Genomic DNA, 19,139 nt, shown 5'->3' with positions numbered 1-19,139 from the left:
TTCCCAAAATGCTGAAATATATTGAAGTTTTGAACTCTCTACCAAGTGTTCTCTTTGATATTGAGCAGAATTGAACTTGCGCAATATAAAAGATTTCCATGACTAGTGACCATAACATGTAGAAATTAAAAGGCCATTAAGGTCTCATATCGACAAACAACTATACATGTTGCCGAGGTAAGACTTAAAGTAGTAAAAGTTACAAATATATAGACCATGAACATGAAAATTATTACAGCTGAAATGAAATGTCTGATTTCCAGCTAGAGAGTTGAGAGTGTGACCACATATGAAACTTGCATTCTTGGTATAAGCTTGCGGTCCATTTTAGAAAATTCCAGATTGGTTTGACTTCCATTTTTTTGGATCTCAACCAAAACCTGAATATATATCATCATATAAGATGTATGAATATATATCATCATATCCTGCAATTTGTTTCTTTCTATTCTTTACTCCATAGCCTCTCTCCTCCACAAAACAACCATTCTCATCAGTCCCAAAAACAGTAAAAAAACTTTGCCGGAGTTCGGTCGGAGAACATCCATCCGATGACGCGTCTCCATCTTCTTACTCATGTTTATGCCAATGTCTCGGCCTCATATGGTGTTTTCAATGAAGAAGCAGAAGAAAATAGAAGCAGCAACATCAAATTGGTGACACAAATTGGGGAAGCTTCGAAATTGGAAACTATAATTGATGGTTTGAAACAGTCGATGATGGCGATGATTGAAGCGGCGGAGCATCTACGAGGATCGGCGGTGAGGGTTGTCTTTACAGCCATGGCGTGGTCGCCTATCTTTCCGCGATCTGTCTTTTGCAGATCTGAGCCTCTTAGTTAAGTTTTTGGGCTAGCCACTTGAATTACTTTTGGGCTATAAAATGAATATTGTAATTTTGGGCTACTGGGTGTTAAAAGTTTGGGCCGAATGACTATAAATGAACTTTGCTCTTATTCTATCTTTTACCAGCAGTCCAAAAACAAAAAATATCATTAAATGCCACGTGTTAAATACAAAAACACCAAAGCCCCTAAACGACGCCACCCGAGGACCCCGCTAAATAAGGAGTAGTAATAGCAGCAGATTACACTAATTAATTATCGGAATTATCTAAATCTCATTCTCTAAATCTACTCAACAAAATCTTAGGGCTCCGAATTTATTCGCTGCACCAGTCTGAAGCCACCTCCGTGCAAGTAGCAAGTACTAGAGGTACGGTTTTTCTTTGCTTTTCTTTTCTGTTTTTATTTTTTTGGGAAATTTCCGGAGAATTTGATTTCGAATTTGTGCTTCAGATATACTCTGGTGATTTCTAGCTTCCTCTTTTGTTTTTTGAGGTTATAATAGCTTTTATTTTTAATTTTCTGTCAAATTTTGGATTTTTTGTGTATTATATGCTGGCATGGTTCACACTCAGTAACGAAGTTTGTGGAAATTAACTTTTTTTCGGTTTAGTTCAACCTGTTTATATGCGTTCATGTAAACTCACTGGGCGTTTGTGCGATGCTACGTATACGACTAAGTAATCGTTGCATGATGTGGTATACGTGCTTAAATTAGAAATTTTCTCAGGTTAAGGATTGATTTTTCCTCATTTTTAGACAAGTAAATCTTTTAGGAGCTTCTAGAGCCTCTATTCGTCTTCCTTGTCTTGAGAATTTACTGTCTCTCTGATTTATTATTTGCGAACCTATTTGACTAAGCACGAAATTTAAGAAAGGAACTTGTTTGACTAGCACGAAGTTTAAGGAAGAAATACCTTTGGAACTTGTAGGCTTGATCAAGCCATGACATTCTTGCGGCTATAAAATCATGTCTTTAAAGGGTAAAATAGGAAGTTTAAACTTAAATTGTTTTCATGTATAAAAAGGTGTCGTTGTCACATAAAATGGAATGGAGGAAGTACTTGCTATTGATTATCTTAGAGGATTAATTGGAGAAGTTTCTGGATGTGGCTAGTGATTGTATGGGAATGGTTTTGCAGTATTTATCAGCAATTTTGCGAGGTACTTGTAGTGTCTTCTTACAACAACAACAACAACAATAACAACAACCCAGTATAATCCCACACGTGGGGTTTGGGGAGGGTAATATGTACGCAGACCTTACCCCTACCCCGAAGGGTAGAGAGGCTGTTTCTAGGAGACCCTCGGCTCAAAAAACAACAGAAGCCGATATATTAGTACCATAAAAATGCATAATAAAATAACAGCGATACAATAGATATGAAATACAGAATACGAAATACGAAAAAGATGGCTGGTATAGTAAAACTAGCAGGTAAAGCCCTGCATCAATAGACGACCAATGACCTTCTTAGTCTAACTCCTAACTGGCTAGTCTCACTCTATTGTGCTGTATTGTAGTGTCTTCTTATATTCTTAATATTGCGGAAGAATGGATGTCATGTTTTCACGGATATGATGTAGCTGAGCTTTTAGTTGATTGCTCTGATAGTAGTTGTCTTTTTTGGCTCATCACTCCGCTCCCTATCTCCCTTTCCACCCTGGTCAACTGAGTCTTATTTGGTGGTTCAGCTCATCCATTTATCTTATCTAACTTAGGGCCATATTCACCATTGAGCAACTAATCTTCATCTCCTCTCCTCTGCTATTTGAAGATATCTAGACAAGGTTAATCTATCTTCTGTTAATTTATCTTATATAGAATCTGTAGATGCTTACTTATCAAAAACCTGTACTCCATTTCTATTACTACCAGTTAATTAACTGTTTATGTTCATCCATTTTTTACAATCCACTTCCAACTATGGGCCCAAATTCTGCAAAGTATTGTGAATTGTGCAGTCCTCCCAGAACTGAATGTCCCCTTTTTTTCCAGTGTAAGCGACCACAAAGTACTGTTCTAGAATCAAAACACTATGATGGGACACCCAGTTTACTTTTGTCGAAAGTTCAAATGTACCATAATTTATTTTCTCTGTAACTTGACTGAGTTGAAAGAGTAAACTGATCTGCTGGCAGGTACTGCAGAAGACTTGCGAACGGCAGACATTAGACCCTAATTCCGTGAAAATGAGCCAAGCTGTTCAAGGGAACAGCTCCACCGTGCCTATTGCCCTTCCTTTGAAGCGAAGAAGGGGTCGTCCTCGTAAGGATCCTAGCCTAAAGCGTGTAGGTCAACCTCAAGTTCCTCCACGTTTTGAGCTAGTGCAAGAAATCCAACCACAGCAAGCAAATAGAAATGATGGGATGATAGGTCAGGCTGTTACAGGTGTGGTTGAGGCTGCATTTGATGCTGGTTATTTGCTCAGTGTTAGAATTGGCGACTCCAATACGAACTACAGGGGTGTTGTTTTTAAGCCAGGTCATTATGTTCCTGTCACAGCAGCAAATGATGTAGCCCCACATGTTCAGATGATTAGAAGAAACGAGGCCCGTCCTCCCGCTGAAAACCAACTCCAAGTGTATGGACAAAGGGCTGAATGGAATGGATCGCTTAATCTTGGATCTAGGTCCTCGAAAACCAAACAGGTAGTGGTACATCCTTCAGTCCCTCCAGTGGGTGCCAGAGGCACAGTAGTTCCTGTTGTGCTACAACCTGTCAATTTAACAAATGGATTATCATCTAGTCAAAATCATGGACCCCAAGCTTCTAATATGGAGTCTGCAAGAGAAAGAGAGGTCCAGATGGTTGCGCCATTAGCTATGCTGCCGCCTGACGCATCAGTAACCTGTAGTCAGGTACCACCGATACCAACTCATGAAACACTTCCTTCACAAACTCAAGTCAGCGACAAAGTGGCAATATGTGCTAGGCAGAAAGGGGATGGCGCTCATAGCAAGGGAGCAGAAGGTGTGCAACGGGAAGAGGTGAAACCAATTGTATCAACCAACATTAATATACCTGTTGAAGTGACCAAGGGGTCTCAAGGATCTGCCCCGCCAGCAAAAACAGATACGAGAGTTGATAAGGCCTCTCATGAAGCAGAACAGTCGCATGTACTACCCGGACGAGATATTCGTGACATGAATCAGGTTCCGTCGGCAGAACCAACTGAACCTGTAAATCCCCCTCTTCGTACCCAGGCTATATCTGTTTCAAAGCCGTTGATGAATTATGGGACTGGCAGGATGACTGAACTTTTACAGGTAAAGTAACCAAAACTTCAATAACCATTTCGAGCTCTAGAAGTTTACTATGTCAATAGAGATCTGTGTAGGTTCTGAAATTTGTTCCTACATGAAGGCTGTGCAGGAAAATCTGATGGAGAACCAGCTGCTTCGTGCTGGAGAATCTGGTATTGCTGTGACAACGATTCCAAAAACTGATAGCAGTAAAGAGGAGACTAGTGTTCAGTAGATCTGGCAGATTGTATAGTGCTACTAGAGTTATTTAATTACCTTCTGAAATTGCACCTGTGGTCCTTGCCTATGAATTAGTCAAATGGCGAATGCAAAAAGACCATAAAATGGGAAGCAGCTCCAGGATTCCAGAAAGCCTATCTTTTTATGTTTATAAACTCTGGAATAGAAGCTTGCATATTACTAAACGCTTATGGGAACTGTTTATAATGGTATATCTCATCTCCATACGTGTCTGCCTTGCAATTCTATTGAATAATTATACCATGTGGCTATGTCTAGGTTGGAACCACATTGAGCAAAGGTAGCCACTTGATATTAGAAATTCTGGTTTTGTACTAGCACAAACCTGTTTCATAGCTTTCTTTTTGAGTGACTGGTCCAGTGCGACTATAGATGAATCAACATTAATAGCAGGTCTAAATTCACCGAGCTAATTTAGCACTCGCTCGGAGACTGTCGCTTTGATTCACCGGGGCAATTAATTTATTCTTTTAATTCGTCTTAAAATTTTACTTAATTACCAGTCAATACTCACGAAGGAACATGTTATAGTTTGGGGACCTGTGCATCACAGTAATATTTAAAATTGAATCCAAGAAATTTCTTTGACCAAAATCTAGCTTGACCCTAAAAATGAAATGTGGACTTGACATGTTTGATAACCAAAACACATCGCAAAATACACTAAAATAATGATCAAAGCTTAGCAACCAAACTATTACATGATGGATAACCAAAACACATGGCAAAATGGACTAGAATAGTGATCAAAATTTAACAAGGAGCTATCACGTCACTGTATATTTCAATTCCAATTTAACATCTGACATTTAAGCTGTATGAATCATAAAAAAAGTGCGATCTTGACACCCAAAAATTTGTTTTCCTGCAGTTCAAAACTGGAAATCTGTCTCCTTTGTATCACCATCAAAACAAGAACCCCCGAGTGAAGTCCTCCTTTACCTTCAAACAAAAGCAACTCTCTGTGTAACTCAATATACAATGTTAATGCCTCTCCCTACTAATAAAGAATAACCTGCTCATACAGTAAGACCGGAATCTTTAGAAAAGAATCACCCTGCCAGCGATTGAGAACAGACGAAAAAAGAATCTCAACAGGCAGCATATTTCAACTACAGAAGTATATTCATGCAAACTTGTTAGGCAAAAATCCATTAGATCCTGGGATTTGCATAGGCCGTATAACAGGAAAAGACGCCTGTGTAATAGGAATGCTTGGCATAGTGAATGGTTGTTGTAACCCTGTTATAACTGGGGGAGCCATATATAACTGCAATGCTTGCGTTGCTGTACTTCCTGCAACAAGGGGATGTACTAGGTTATTCTGCCAGTAAAATACAAGCAACTTATAACAGTACTATAATGTGTAAATAACTGTACTTAATGTGGAATTCCAGGTTGAGAGTGCAATATATTAGGGAGAAATGTGTATTTATCAACACTACTTTAACAAATCCAAATCCACATCACATCAATGTTCAAGTGATCAATCATTGCAGCAAGTTGTAGTCAGCCACAAATTGTTGTTCACCATCTAGTTGAAATCGCAAGCTAATGGCAAATAGGAACACAAATTCATACTCAACAAACATATTATAGCGCTGATATGGAACCGGTCAAACAAAAAAGTGACCTGCTACGGTATCAACAAATGCTAAAACTTCCTAGGCATTCTATCTGCTACTACTGGCACTGCTGTAGGTCTACAATGTTTGGGTCATCTACCTTGTAAAGGAAAAATGCTTTAAAAGGTCATCCTCCTTAGATCCCATGTGCAAGCTTGGACCTTTGATATAGTAATTATCTACAAGAGAAAAAGTGTTCGACTGGAAAACGTTATGAACGGGCCCAAAGAAAAAAGGCTTTTCATAAAGCCAGAAAGGGTTTTATTAAATCAAAAAACCCTCAGGCCGGCTATAAATGTGGACGAATAGGCCATTATGCAAAGGATTGCAAAATCAAGGACAAAATCAAAGACCTTGATTTAGACGATAATATCAAAGATTCGTTATATAAAATCCTTTTAAATTCTTCACCAGAAATATCTGACACTGATGAAGAGGGTTCGTCAACAAGTGAAGACTTACGAGTCCTTCAGGAAGAAATTTATATTTCATCTTCCGAGGATGAGCAAGAGTTCAGTAATATGGGACAATGCTCAAATCATTGTTGTAATATTGACGATAATATTTTTAATATTTACTCTCAATTCACAGACTTGAAAATTAATGTCTTGACCAATGATAGCATGCTAGAACTATTAAGGGTTATTAAAGATCCTGAATTAAGGCCCCAAATTATTGATAAATTTCCTACGAATTCAGAGGTAGGAACAGAGGTGGAAAGAATTTCATCTCAAAAAGGGCTTACACTATGTCTGAAATCAGAAGGCTTATTAAGAATAAGTCCCAGTCTAATAGACCGGCTACGGTCCAAGACTTGTCTATTGAGATAAATCATCTCAAAAAAGAAGTCTCGGAATTAAAGGCTTCAAATATAGCCTTAGATGAAAGAATTTTCAAATTAGAAAATTTACTTTACTAAAAGCACTTATAATTGCTAACGAACATACTACTTTATAAAAGTAGATTCCTTGTGATAATGGAGGGATCCGCTTCTTTATTAAAGTTGTTTGTCTCTATTACCACGATAATTGATTTGTGGGGCCTTCAATAATTCAAGCCTTGTTCTTTCCCTTGTTGTCTTTTTCCCCCGAAGATTCTTCGGCACTTTCCTTCAATTTTGCAAGGAAGTCCTCAATTTTATCAATATTCACTTCTGTGCCAGAGTTGCTTTGTGCTTCACCTGCTGCACAGACTTCTTCATCTGAAGTATTTCCAATGGAGGTCATTGATATATCATCTCCAATTTCTGTTTCAAAATTCTTGGCTAAATCTTTCTTTATGAAGCGAGAATTTCCTTTTTGGATATAGCTCCTTTTATATTTGGAGCTTTCTGGTAACTTGCTGGAAGGGGCTTAATTCTCTTTCATCAATATTTGTTACCTCTTGGTCTTTATATTCTTTAATCTTGGCCTTGATTTGATTTATTAAATCTTCCCCATAAATCGTTCCTTGATGATCTGGCTGGACTAGCTTAGTCCAAAACTTATTATAAACAATTCTCTGAAGGCAAGGAATTCCTTCTTCGGTATAACCAGTTTGAACATCCCATGTCATTATCCATGGAATTGAGAATTCTATAAAGAAGTACATGGCTGCTATGCCATCATAGAAGATATTATCTTTCTGTAGTGAATTGATTTTTGGGAGATATATCTACCCATTGAGTATATAAACTTTTGAACATAGGAGGAAGTATTTCTAGTGATGGACCATATAACTTCCACCATTTAAAGAACCAATTTGGAACTTGCTGATTGTTCATATTAGAACAGAGCTTGACAAACCATGAGTGTCTTCTATTAGGATTCTCGTAAAGAAAAGTTTAATTAAAACTTTCCACATAGTCCCAATAATTAAATTTAACTGAGACTTTCTGGTCAGGATGAGTGTATTCTCGATCCTTAAGGGTACTAATTCCTCATTCATCTGAAGGTATTACCTTCTTTATATTTATCTTTGAAAAACTATAAGTTTTTCTTGTATTTGCATGATAGAAATGTTGGATTTCAGCTGATCCTGTGGTTGAGAGTATTATCTCGTAATGCATCCTGTATTTATAAGCAGGAGTAGCGTATGACGTTGTATCAAAGTACCTGACCATTAATTGCCATGGGTTATCCTTCCATTTAAGGTCGGACTGCTCCAAAAGAATTATTAACTCTTTTGTGTCCTTTTGGTTATAAACCTCAAGGTTTTCATTGCTTTCCTCTGATATAACTGAGGAATAAGTTGGCATATTGGATGATGTACCTTCATCTTTTCTGGATTGTATAAAATCCATTTATATAAAGGGTGGTCGGTATTACCTCCTGCTATATTAGCAGCTATTAGTTTTTGATTTCCCATTTGGACGAGAATATTATTCCCCACTTATAGGGATTCACATAGATTTATACATATAGGCTTAATACAAGTCGCTTTTAAATGGAGCATGCCAGCTAACACCTGTGAACTGTTGAAGTGTTGGAATTATAATGGGGATATAGTGAAACAGAAGAAATGGTGGCGATTGGTTCATGCGTGCATATGGTGGACAGTCTGGAAGGAGAGAAATTTAAGAACTTTTGAAGACAAAAGCAATTCTTTACAGGAAATCAAGATGAAGTGTTTACTATTGTTTCATTTCTGGTGCAAAGAAAGTTATGTTGAGGAGGCAGAATCTTTAGTAGACCTGATAGGTGCACTGTAATCCTAGGTTGTCATAGCTGGTTTTTGTTCCTTGTAAATATGGCTTGGCACTGCCCTAGTGCTGTTTATTTTTAATATACATGTTACTATTATCAAAAAAAAAAGTCGCTTTTAAGCCACTTACTTTAAAGGCTTACCTGAAAGCTTTATAGCAGCTCTCAGAGATGGCAGAAACCAGAACTGGAAAAAGTCTCTTATAGGGACTGCGCAAACCAGTTTGGCCTATGGCCCTGTTTATTTTAATGTTTATCCCAATTTGCAGACTTCTCTTAATGATGAGAACTCTTTAAATGCTTTAATTCTCAGCATTAAATTACATGATTATGATTATTTGCCTGGTACAGAAGTTATATGTATCTGTTATAGGATTTATTTCAAACCTTTATATACTTTGAATCCTATGTGCAAAATTATTGATTTCAAAAATGAAACCATTCTTATAGAAACCAACTTTGGTAAATCCAAAGTAACCACCAGAAGACCTATCAAATAGGATAAAATTGATTTCCCTAAGGAATAGGTCATAGAGGAAGCGGTTGCCCCTCGAAACACTGGTAATACTGAGGTTACAGAAATACAACAAACCTCAGATGACATTGTTAAAATCAGGTTCAATGAACCCGTGCAGACTGATAATATCAGCTTATCATCTAGACTAACTAGATCAAATTCTTCTTATATTTCTCCAATTTATTATGTGGTAGATTTTCCTTCTAGAGCTTCCACATCTCAAATTAGAGAAAATAATAGAATTGATAATATCAGCATTGGTAAAGATAATATCGTCAAATGGTGTTAATAATGGTTGAAAACCAAATAGATTTTAGTTCGGGTTCACCGGCATGAAAAATGATATTAGAAGAATTTTTAAAACTCAGATGGGCTGTTTTTAGAAAATGGTTTCATGAAAACATGAATAGTGAATTAATCCAATTCTTTAGACATAATTTTTATGAGGATATTAGCAAGACAAATAAAATTATTGCTTTTGTTCCTTGGTTTATGTCTAAGCATGTTTATAACTATGTTTCTGTGTTAGAAAGAGATTATACGCTCACTAGTGGAAAAATTGTTAATTCTATTTTCCCACCACAACAATCTTTTCAAATAGGGGACAAGGATAAAATTGTTTATTGTACTGCTTTTTCAAATATATTTGAAAATGATGTTGCTGCGATAACAGCCAAGAATCTAAATACCATGCTCACTCAAAACAATTATACTAATATGTATGTAAGTATTCTGGGTGAACAGGTTATTAAGATTCATGAAAAATTGGACAAGCTTATAGCTGAAGTCCAAAAAATCCAGCAGAAGGATACTAAGGGTAAGGAGCAAATTGCTACTACAAGTATCCAACCACCTCTTGAGGTAAAAGACTTTAAATTAAAAAGTCTGGATGACATTGAGGAACTTCTCAATAAGAAGTTTGGTGAATTTAGAGCTAATCCTCTAAGCTTAGAGCATACGTCTCCTAACAATCTAAAGGTAAACGATGAGATTAATAAAATCTCTGAAAAATATGCTCGTAAACCATACCAAAAAATGTTTTACTATCCTAGACCAACACCTCAAGATGTCCTAATAGAAGAACAGGACAATGACCACTATCACCAAGGTTATAGTGGGTCAGATATCTATGAATGGAACATAGATGGTCTTGCCGAAAAACAAATCTATACGACAGTACATAGAATGCTTATGTACAGCACTATATGTAAAGTTAATAAAAATACGGATAGGGCAATTGCTGAAATGATTATAGCCGGATTTACTGGTCAGCTAAAAGGCTGGTGGGACAATTATCTCACTCATGACCAACGCTTTCAAAAAGGTCACTTGCCCAAGAATATTAGAACCAATTGCATTTAACCAGTCGTTACATTAAAACAGACAGTAGAGCATTATGCATTCGTGCCTCTGAAAATAAGTAGCTGAATATTGAATTGAACTCAAGACTTTCCATTCAAACCTAATAAACATTTGGACCACTTCTAGCTATACCATTAAATGTCCACAAACACATACCTTGATGCTTAGGAGGATGGACCGGATGTGGAATTAATAGAGGACGTGTGGATACTTGAGAGAACCCCACTGCACTCTGAACAATATCCTATAGACATGATATCAGGCAGAAAAGGATCAGGAAATTGCAATGCTATAAACACACAAAGAACAGCAAATGGAGGAATGTGATAAAGAGCCATCCAAGTTCTATAAAAAGTCATAAAAGTTGTCCCAAAATACTATACAAAGTAATTCGTCTTACATGAGAAACGGGATGCATATAAACAAGTGGTCCCAACCGTCCAAACATAACCTGACAACATGAAGAATTTTAGAAGTGACATTAACATCTGCAACCGTCTTACAAGCACAAAAATAATAACAAGATGGCATGCTATTGTCATAAGGACATCAGTTTAATAATAGGGCCACAACCCTCGACATGATAAGACTCAAGGACTCTCTTCTACTCTCCACCACTAGGCGGCAGAGTTTTCTTTCCAGCCGAACAAAGTAAATGGCTTCAGCAAGAGAGTGCCGTGCTAATTTCCCTTACATTTTGAGAATTTGGATGCACATAACCGGTTGCAGCCTGAATCTGATGATACTGACCGGCATACCTAGCCTGCTGATTCCTGCTTCCCATGTATCCAATAGTCTACATGTTAACAAAGAAGGCTTCAGAAAAATATGCAGCAGCATCAAAACAGTAATAATGATTCTATGTAAGTATGATGTAAAATAATATATGTGATTGATTTCATTTGTTTGATATTAAGCTGTAACAACTAATTTGAAAGGGCATTTGACAAGTGTCATTTCTAACTAAGAAAGCAGCAGCATTTTGGTAAACTGCATACTATAATATCAAGAAACAGACCCTAATTATTTTTTTCTACCTTCAACTTCTTTATACAACAGAAAATATATCTTATTAGCACATGATTTATGGAAAATCATTGTATAAGATAGATTTTTCTTTCATTAACTTTTCATTTCCTTTTGTTTTTATCAACATATTTATCAATTGCCTTTTCCTAAATGCATATCAGTGACATAATTAGATTAGATGAAGCACAGAATTGCATAATAGCTTCCATTCAAACCGATGGGCTAGTCTCCAAACACCAAATTATGGAAGTGCGATGTGGTTATGTTAGTAATGCACATTTCTTCCGGTCAATATGAGATGGTTGATTTAGGTACAGAAAATGGCAGTCAATCAACCAAAAGGATTTCGTAATCAATGGAATATTCTCAGTTACTCAGAGAAATAACTCTAGTTGTCAGAAAACTAAAGAAGGGGGTGGGGGCTGCATTTTCAAAGTAAGATAGATAATTATAATCACATACCTGTTGAGCATATTGTACGTCCAAGCCACCATTTCCAGCTGCCAAATTATTATAAGGAACAAACTTAACTGGCACAGATGGGTGAGAAGCAAAAGGGGTGATTTCAACTTCAGGCTCAGCTGTAGCCACCGGTACTACAGGACAGGAATCTGGCATGTACGCCATTGTTGGCATCACAGAAGGAGTAACAGTTCTATGATGCAAAGCCGATGGAGAAAATATCTTTGCCCCAGGGTTGAGCTTAGACTCCTAGAGAGAAGGAAAATCAACAGTCACAAATCATCCTAGACAATGAATAATACAGGAGTAAGGATAAGAATTTCCAAAAACTCAAGTACCACGATAAGCTTGACATCGCCATAAACCTACTGAAAAAGTAAGCTTATATAACTTTGTATATGAATGAACAAAAATTTTGATCATGCACCTGCAGCAACTGAACCCACTAGGTTCACTTTACCTTCGTATTAGCATTATGAATTGAACTTCGTGGAGGCGCCAAATCAGCTGGAGCTGATGATGAACTGACGCGTGAGACTGAGGTAATTGGAGCACCAGAGGAAGCAGGGCCCAAACAAGGAGTCTTGCCTAGAGTCTGCTGCTCATGGCTGTGCCTTTCATTATTCCGATCATCAAGTCTGACTGAGGAAAGAGGAGGACTACCACAAGTTATGCCATTTGATGACAACTCCGAGTTTGCTTTGAAGTCAACATTCTTAATGGCAGTTGATTGAGTTACAGAAACATCCACTGCAAGTGAAAAATTTATAATACCATTCATGAATGACATTTTTTTTGGTTTATGATAGATATGTATAATATAAAGAACTCAAAGATCTCATTATCTACCAACAATCATCATTTCGTTAAGAGTTCTTTTGCAGAACAAGGAAATAGCATGCGCAAATAAGGATTCCCTTCACCATTAAGTCTTTAACAGCACGGAAAAAGTCACAATCTGTGAAAATTGATTTGATATTTTTCCTTTTCTTTCGTCTTACTGATTGGGGGGGGGGGGGGTAATGGCTTTTTTCCCATATTTCCAATTTCTCCTTTGGTGACTCGGTGTCCCTTCCACGAGAGCAACCCCCTCTTGTCCATTGATTCGATTCTTTTATAGCAATTTTTAATTGGTTATACGGAGTTAAGAAGTGATGGGAAGCAGAGATTAGGTTGATTATGATTCATCATGAAACTCGGTCAACAAGAGACACTGCCTAATCTTTTGCCACCCACCAAGAGGGGTCCACATGAAAAACTATGATATTGCGAGACTAAAGCATTGAATCAATACTCACGATTTGAGCTTGAGCTTTGAACTTCAAGGATCTACAAAATGAAAAGAAAAAAAAATAAGTGCTCATTAACTAATAACAAATAAGCTTTTTATCTCTCACTAGATATTCAGCCAATGATAGAATTAACGTACAGTTCTCTCCCTTAGAGACTCATGGCTTTCCCTGCAATCGCTTTGCTTATTGATTAAGACATCACGCACAAGTCTGTCATAATTGACATGAATGGAGAGTTGTTAGTGCTCAATTGACCATACAGAGGAGAAAAATTAAGGTTATGAGAGTGAGATAATAATCTCATGAGGGAAGGGCAGAATCCAGCAGGTATTAGATACTGGGATGACCTTACACTAAATTTACAGTTCATCAGAAAACAAAACTGCAAATGCCAGCTACGAATTGTGTTGATTCAGCAGTATTTAAATAGTAAGATGGTTACGTAATTATCTAGAAAGTAACTTATGCCAGAAAACCTCATTATTGACTTTTCACCAAAAAACGACATCCCTCTTTAAAAAGAAAAGAAAAACCTCCAGGAGTATGCGTCCATCAGGGAGAGCAACGCTGTAAACTAAATTCAAATTCAATGCAATACGGGCCATCATGAGGATCATGCAAAATCAGATCAATATAGGATGTATACAAATCAATCAATCAATGGACTACCACTCCATCCCAAACTTGTTATGGTCGGTTTTATGAAGCCTCTAAAACCATCTCGCTCTATTTGTACCCACTTATTCAAATACCACTCCCTCTGTTTCAAACAGATTGTTATAGTTTGACTTGACATAAACTTATAAAGAAGGGAAGACTTGCATTTGTGTGACTGTAAAACTTTTGAGTCTTGTGGTCTTAAATCTGTCATAGCATTTATGTGGCTATAAATGCTTCCTACTAAGAAAATATTGAGAAATATCAACCTTTTCGAAATGGACTAATAAGGAAATAGTGCCAATCTTTTCGAAACGGAGGGAGTAAGTAATTTGTCTTTCAAGGTAAATGAAGGGTTCTCAAAAAAAGGGAGGTTTTCTAAGTGTCGTACATCTCCTTGCACTCGCCTAGACTAATATATAACTCTCCAACTTAATAAAATAACTCTAGCAAAAACCAGATCGAAAATAAGTGTAACAACTAAAATCTTAATCCCAACTAGCTGTTATTGCCTATATGGAACCTTTGCTTTTATAGTGATCAACTCTTAGCTAAATCCGTATTGATTCCTAGAGACGGTAGATATTTAACACACTTTTCCTCCCTGTGATTTAGGTTTACCTTAGAAGTCTTTAAGACCTTTAATAATCATAAGTTAGACTTAAGAACCGCTGCATACGTAGAGACTGTATATTTTTAACACACTTCTCCTCCATGCGATTTAGGTTTACCTTGATGTCTTTAAGACCTTTAATAATCATAATTCAGACTTATGAACTGCTGCATATGGAGGTTTACATACTTTACCATCTCACCCTTTATTAGATGTGATCATTTCTATCAAATTTTGTAAGCATTTGCTTTTTTACGACTTTCATCCTGTAGGTCCAATATTCACTCCTACGTATTATTTTTGGTTTCACAACCGTTCTATAGCAATGTTATCAACAGCAAAAAGCATACGAAAGTGTCAAATGCCTGCTCAATTTTTTCTCAAAGCACAATTATAACGTGGGCTTTATTGCAGAGACGTGCAAATGAAGTGAAAAATAAAAATATATATGTAAAGCAAGAAAAACAAACTATAAATACAAACAGCAATTATATGGACCCAAATATTGAGATACTGCAATGAATTGGAATATATGAAGAAAAAACCATATCAATCAACTCCAAAAATGATATTACATTTATGATTCAAATAAGCGAAGAAATGGATCATGGGCCAAACTCAACCGCAAAAGTTAGCTCATGAGGAGAGAATTGCCCAAGATTAAATAAGGAGACCACAACTCATTCCCTCAACCAACGCGAGACCTGACAAAATACAACTTCTGAATTTAGACTAGTGACTAATTCTTAATACATTGCTACTCTAATATTCTTAATCATTAATATATTTATCCATAAAAAAATTATTAAAGAATAATATATCTCTTTACTGTCAATATTTATTCTTGATATTGTTCATTTTAAGATGGAACACATGATTAATGAGTGTGTGCGGCCTGCAGTAAGATGCTACTTAAACGAGGCGAACCGCGTAACTTGCGGTGCACCGAGCTTCAAGGTCTAACTGCACCTCAAACGGGCCTCTTAACAACACACTATTATATAGAGCTTATCTTTCACTTTATTAGGTACCTTCCTATCGCATAACTTTCCTCTTATGACAACCTCAGTTAAGTCATGAAAAAACTATGTGACAGGAGAAACAAATATATTCCGAACGAGCAAGCTTTCCACTTCATTTTTATCGTATAAGCTTTCCACTTCACTTATCAGCCTATTAACGAATAAGGAGATAGTTAACCATAATTAATTAAGAAATTATCTTTAACGTTATCACTTCTCCGCTCTACAAATATTCATCACATTGCTTTCAATAATTTATTTTTGATTGGTAAGAAATAGGTGGGTGATGACATTGCTTTCTACAATTTAAGGGTAAAATCTAAAGAACAAACCACGGTCATGTCTTCTGGAACAATAGGAAGCACTTCCATGCAAAAGCTAATAGATCATGAGGCATTTCCAACAAAGAATCAATAACAAGTCCTGGCAACACAAACCTTTCTTTACTAGCTTTCGCTGCATCCACGGTAGACTCATTTGACTTTGTTGCTCTTATATCCTTCTTTGGACATTCAGGGCAAGTGATATTGCTAGAAATGGTTCCTAAACTATCCCCATCGAAATGTCCTGGAATACTATCAGCAGATAGCGTAACCCCCTGCCAACCACAAGTATAAGTACAGAAAAAAAGATCAACCACCAGTTACGGAGCCACGTGTTAGGGATTGGATTTAATCCCCTTTGTCCCAAAATCACAGTGTGCAATAGGGTAAAAACAATACACCAAAAAAATGGGGGGGGGGGGGTTATAGTGTGTGTTAGTAGTTCGAAAATATCACATTGCATTTTTACAGGTTTTGAATCTCTTGTTAGAATTCCTGGTTCCACCACTGCCAGCCACAGCAGCAACAAACAGACATTGCAAAATTGGGAAGTCCAAAATCATACCTTTGCGACAACTTGAACAAGATCTTCAGACAGAATTACAAGTGTCTCTATGAAATTTCCACGTGCAATATTTGCCTTTCGATTACCCCTCTTACTCATCTTTGCTCTCTTCAAAACAATAGCTAATCCAAGTAACAAACACCAAAAGTAAAAACAATCAATAACTTAATCAACTAAGCCTTAATCCCAAATTAGCTGAAGTTAGCTATATGAACCTATATGATTCCTTGCTACTCCTCTCTATGAAAAAACCAGAAAATCTACAGAATCAAAGACTGGAAGTCTTACATTCCTCATTTAAAATAATAAACTATAGAAAAATGAAAAAGGCCTGCAAAATGACCTAAAAGAAGAAAAAAAAAAGATTTGAAAAACTAAGTCCAGATCGGATGCAGAAACTGATCTAGTCCAAACAAAAAAGGCTCGAATAAACTACCCAAAATAAAAAAAATCCGAAGATAATTTACAGATACTATAGAAATCAAAAGAGGGTCTTAAAAAAACTCACCATAGTCATCATCTACACAGGCAGTGTGAAAAATACCCGAATAAACAGAACCATCTTTGACATAAACATCAACTGGGAGGCCAATAATACACATAGTTGTGAATAATAAAGCATCGCTCAATGTAGCATCTACGCCTTTCTCTTCCGGCGCCAAAAATCCTCCTTTTTTGCAACCCATAGCTCACTTTTTGGCACTTTTAGACCGACTCTATGTAACCCCTCGTATTATATTTCAAATATATTGATTTGAGTATGTCACTTTGTAGTATATATATTTCGTATTTGCAAATAAATCTGAAGAATGAATTGTTTTCTGTTCCTGGTATTTTTTTATGGGAGAAGAGGGGAATTGAATCGAACGTATAACAAAGAAGAACAAGTATACACCTACAAGAAAAACGGGACTGTAGCTTTGCTTATGGAACATTTTATTTGTTATTGGATTTTTGCTTAGATGCCCTCGCTACTTATGATATTTCTATTATTGGCTTTTATTGGCATTTAATTTCCGGATTTGCCCTTTCTTAATCTAGAGAGTTCCACTAATTGACCTACAACAACGAAACAATTAATTGACCAATGAGGAAATTGACAATTTGAAATTTGGGAGCTTTGTGAGCTTTTAAGAAAAAGAAACTTCAAAAAGATGGTGGAATGGAATAAAACATGCTCATGTAAAATAAACGTACGACAAAGTTTCGGGTCGGGTCGGGGCGACTACAGAAGCGATCCACCTTGTTAGGAGATTGATGGAGCAGTATAGGGAGACAAAGAAGGACCTGCATATGGTATTCATCGACTTAGAAAAGGCGTACGATAAAGTTACAAGGGAGATTTTGTGGAATGTTTGGAGGCTAGAGGTGTACATGTTGACTACGTTAAGTTGATTAAGGTCATATATGATGGAGCAAAGACCCGAGTGATGACGGTGGGTGGGGACTCGGATCATTTTTCGGTTATGATGGGGTTGTATCAGGGGTCAGCACTCAGGCCTTTTTTGTTTGCTCTGGCAATGGACGTATTGACGTGCCACATCCAAGAGGAGGTGTCGTGGTACATGCTATTTCCCTACAACATTATGTATATATAACTACGAAGTATATCGTAGCTAAATACAAAAAATTCTGTGGCTAAACACTTTAGCTATAATATTTTTTTCCGTAGCATGCGTAGCAAAATGTAGCGTAATTAAAAGTTAGCTACAAACTTTTTAACGTTTCATGGCTAAGGATTAATACATATTGCTAGAAGAAATTTTATGATGTGGCTATATTGATAAAACGTTTGCCTCGAAAAATTTATATTTATAGCTAATGAGTTTATTATTTTGCTACAAAAAAATCAACTTTGTAGCTATCTTTTATACTAGCCACAAAGGGATATATTGTGGCAAAAGATGTAATGTGTTTTGCCACAAAAAAATTAATATGTAATTGTACTCACATATTAACCACGGAGTATAACATTTCTGATTAGTTACAAATTCAAAATTTTGTAGGTATAAATCATCATCAATATCCATAATTTTTTTATATATATATTTTATTTTCTGACTAGATTTTCTACTATATTTTAATTAGTGATGAAATATTAATTTATTAGTGACAATAAATGTTTCCATCGCAAATGCATTGCTATTCTTTTAGCTCACTAAATATTTTTAAATTTTTTAAATATTCCATATTCATGCATAGTTTGTTTTATGAAAACTAGAAACATAAATGTTAACTCTAAAATATACAAGTATATGTCTAAAGATGATGCATCCTCAATATACAACTATTCTACAAGAGACGCAATAAAATTTGTAGAATAAAAACTAGCTAATGGGAGGCTAGACATTAAGTGAACTCAAATTTAAATTTTTGTCAAACTAAAATAATACAAACTATGTATATTGGGTTAAATGTTTTATCTTTAATCTATAAATTGCAGGGAGTTCCACATCAAAAAAAAAAAGGTTCTAAGTAATTGATCATGGGATTGAAATGATGCCACTTGATTGCATTCAAGGAAGAAATAACTTTAGTCTCCTTGATCTTGTATGGGTCGAAGTCTGACCGGACGAGAATTCGCAGAGAGGAACGGCAAAAAGTCACTTGGGCCGAAGTCGTAGCCATATAATGGTATGA

At 36.4% G+C, this 19,139-nt stretch overlaps 2 protein-coding genes across 3 annotated transcripts; one reads left to right on the top strand and one right to left on the bottom strand.

Moving 5' to 3' along the window:
* Positions 1–1,083: 1,083 nt before the first annotated feature.
* Positions 1,084–4,557, top strand: LOC104247974 (protein METABOLIC NETWORK MODULATOR 1). Of its 2 annotated transcripts, none has more exons than XM_009804148.2 (3): positions 1,084–1,214; positions 2,987–4,114; positions 4,212–4,557. In XM_009804148.2, the coding sequence occupies exons 2-3, from the start codon at positions 3,038–3,040 to the stop codon at positions 4,323–4,325; spliced, it is 1,191 nt and encodes a 396-aa protein (XP_009802450.1). In that variant the 5' UTR covers positions 1,084–1,214; positions 2,987–3,037; the 3' UTR covers positions 4,326–4,557. The 2 variants fall into 2 exon arrangements, with proteins under 2 accessions (XP_009802450.1, XP_070007236.1); XM_070151135.1 differs by having other exon boundaries at positions 1,089–1,214; positions 2,996–4,114.
* A 503-nt stretch (positions 4,558–5,060) lies between these two features.
* Positions 5,061–17,346, bottom strand: LOC104247969 (uncharacterized). Its single transcript, XM_009804138.2, has 11 exons — positions 17,008–17,346; positions 16,500–16,621; positions 16,049–16,209; positions 13,457–13,529; positions 13,326–13,356; positions 12,488–12,777; positions 12,028–12,276; positions 11,231–11,332; positions 10,937–10,987; positions 10,693–10,780; positions 5,061–5,647 (listed from the first exon to the last, which is right to left on the bottom strand). Exons 1-11 carry the CDS (start codon positions 17,183–17,185, stop codon positions 5,478–5,480), a joined length of 1,515 nt encoding a protein of 504 aa, XP_009802440.1. The 5' UTR covers positions 17,186–17,346; the 3' UTR covers positions 5,061–5,477.
* Between the last annotated feature and the right edge of the window lie 1,793 nt (positions 17,347–19,139).

This window comes from Nicotiana sylvestris, chromosome 7, assembly GCF_000393655.2.
Source record: "Nicotiana sylvestris chromosome 7, ASM39365v2, whole genome shotgun sequence".
Classification (NCBI taxonomy): Eukaryota; Viridiplantae; Streptophyta; class Magnoliopsida; order Solanales; family Solanaceae; genus Nicotiana; species Nicotiana sylvestris.
The sequence above is the reverse complement of the archived record's forward strand: the minus strand, read 5'-3'. Positions and strand labels throughout refer to the sequence as shown.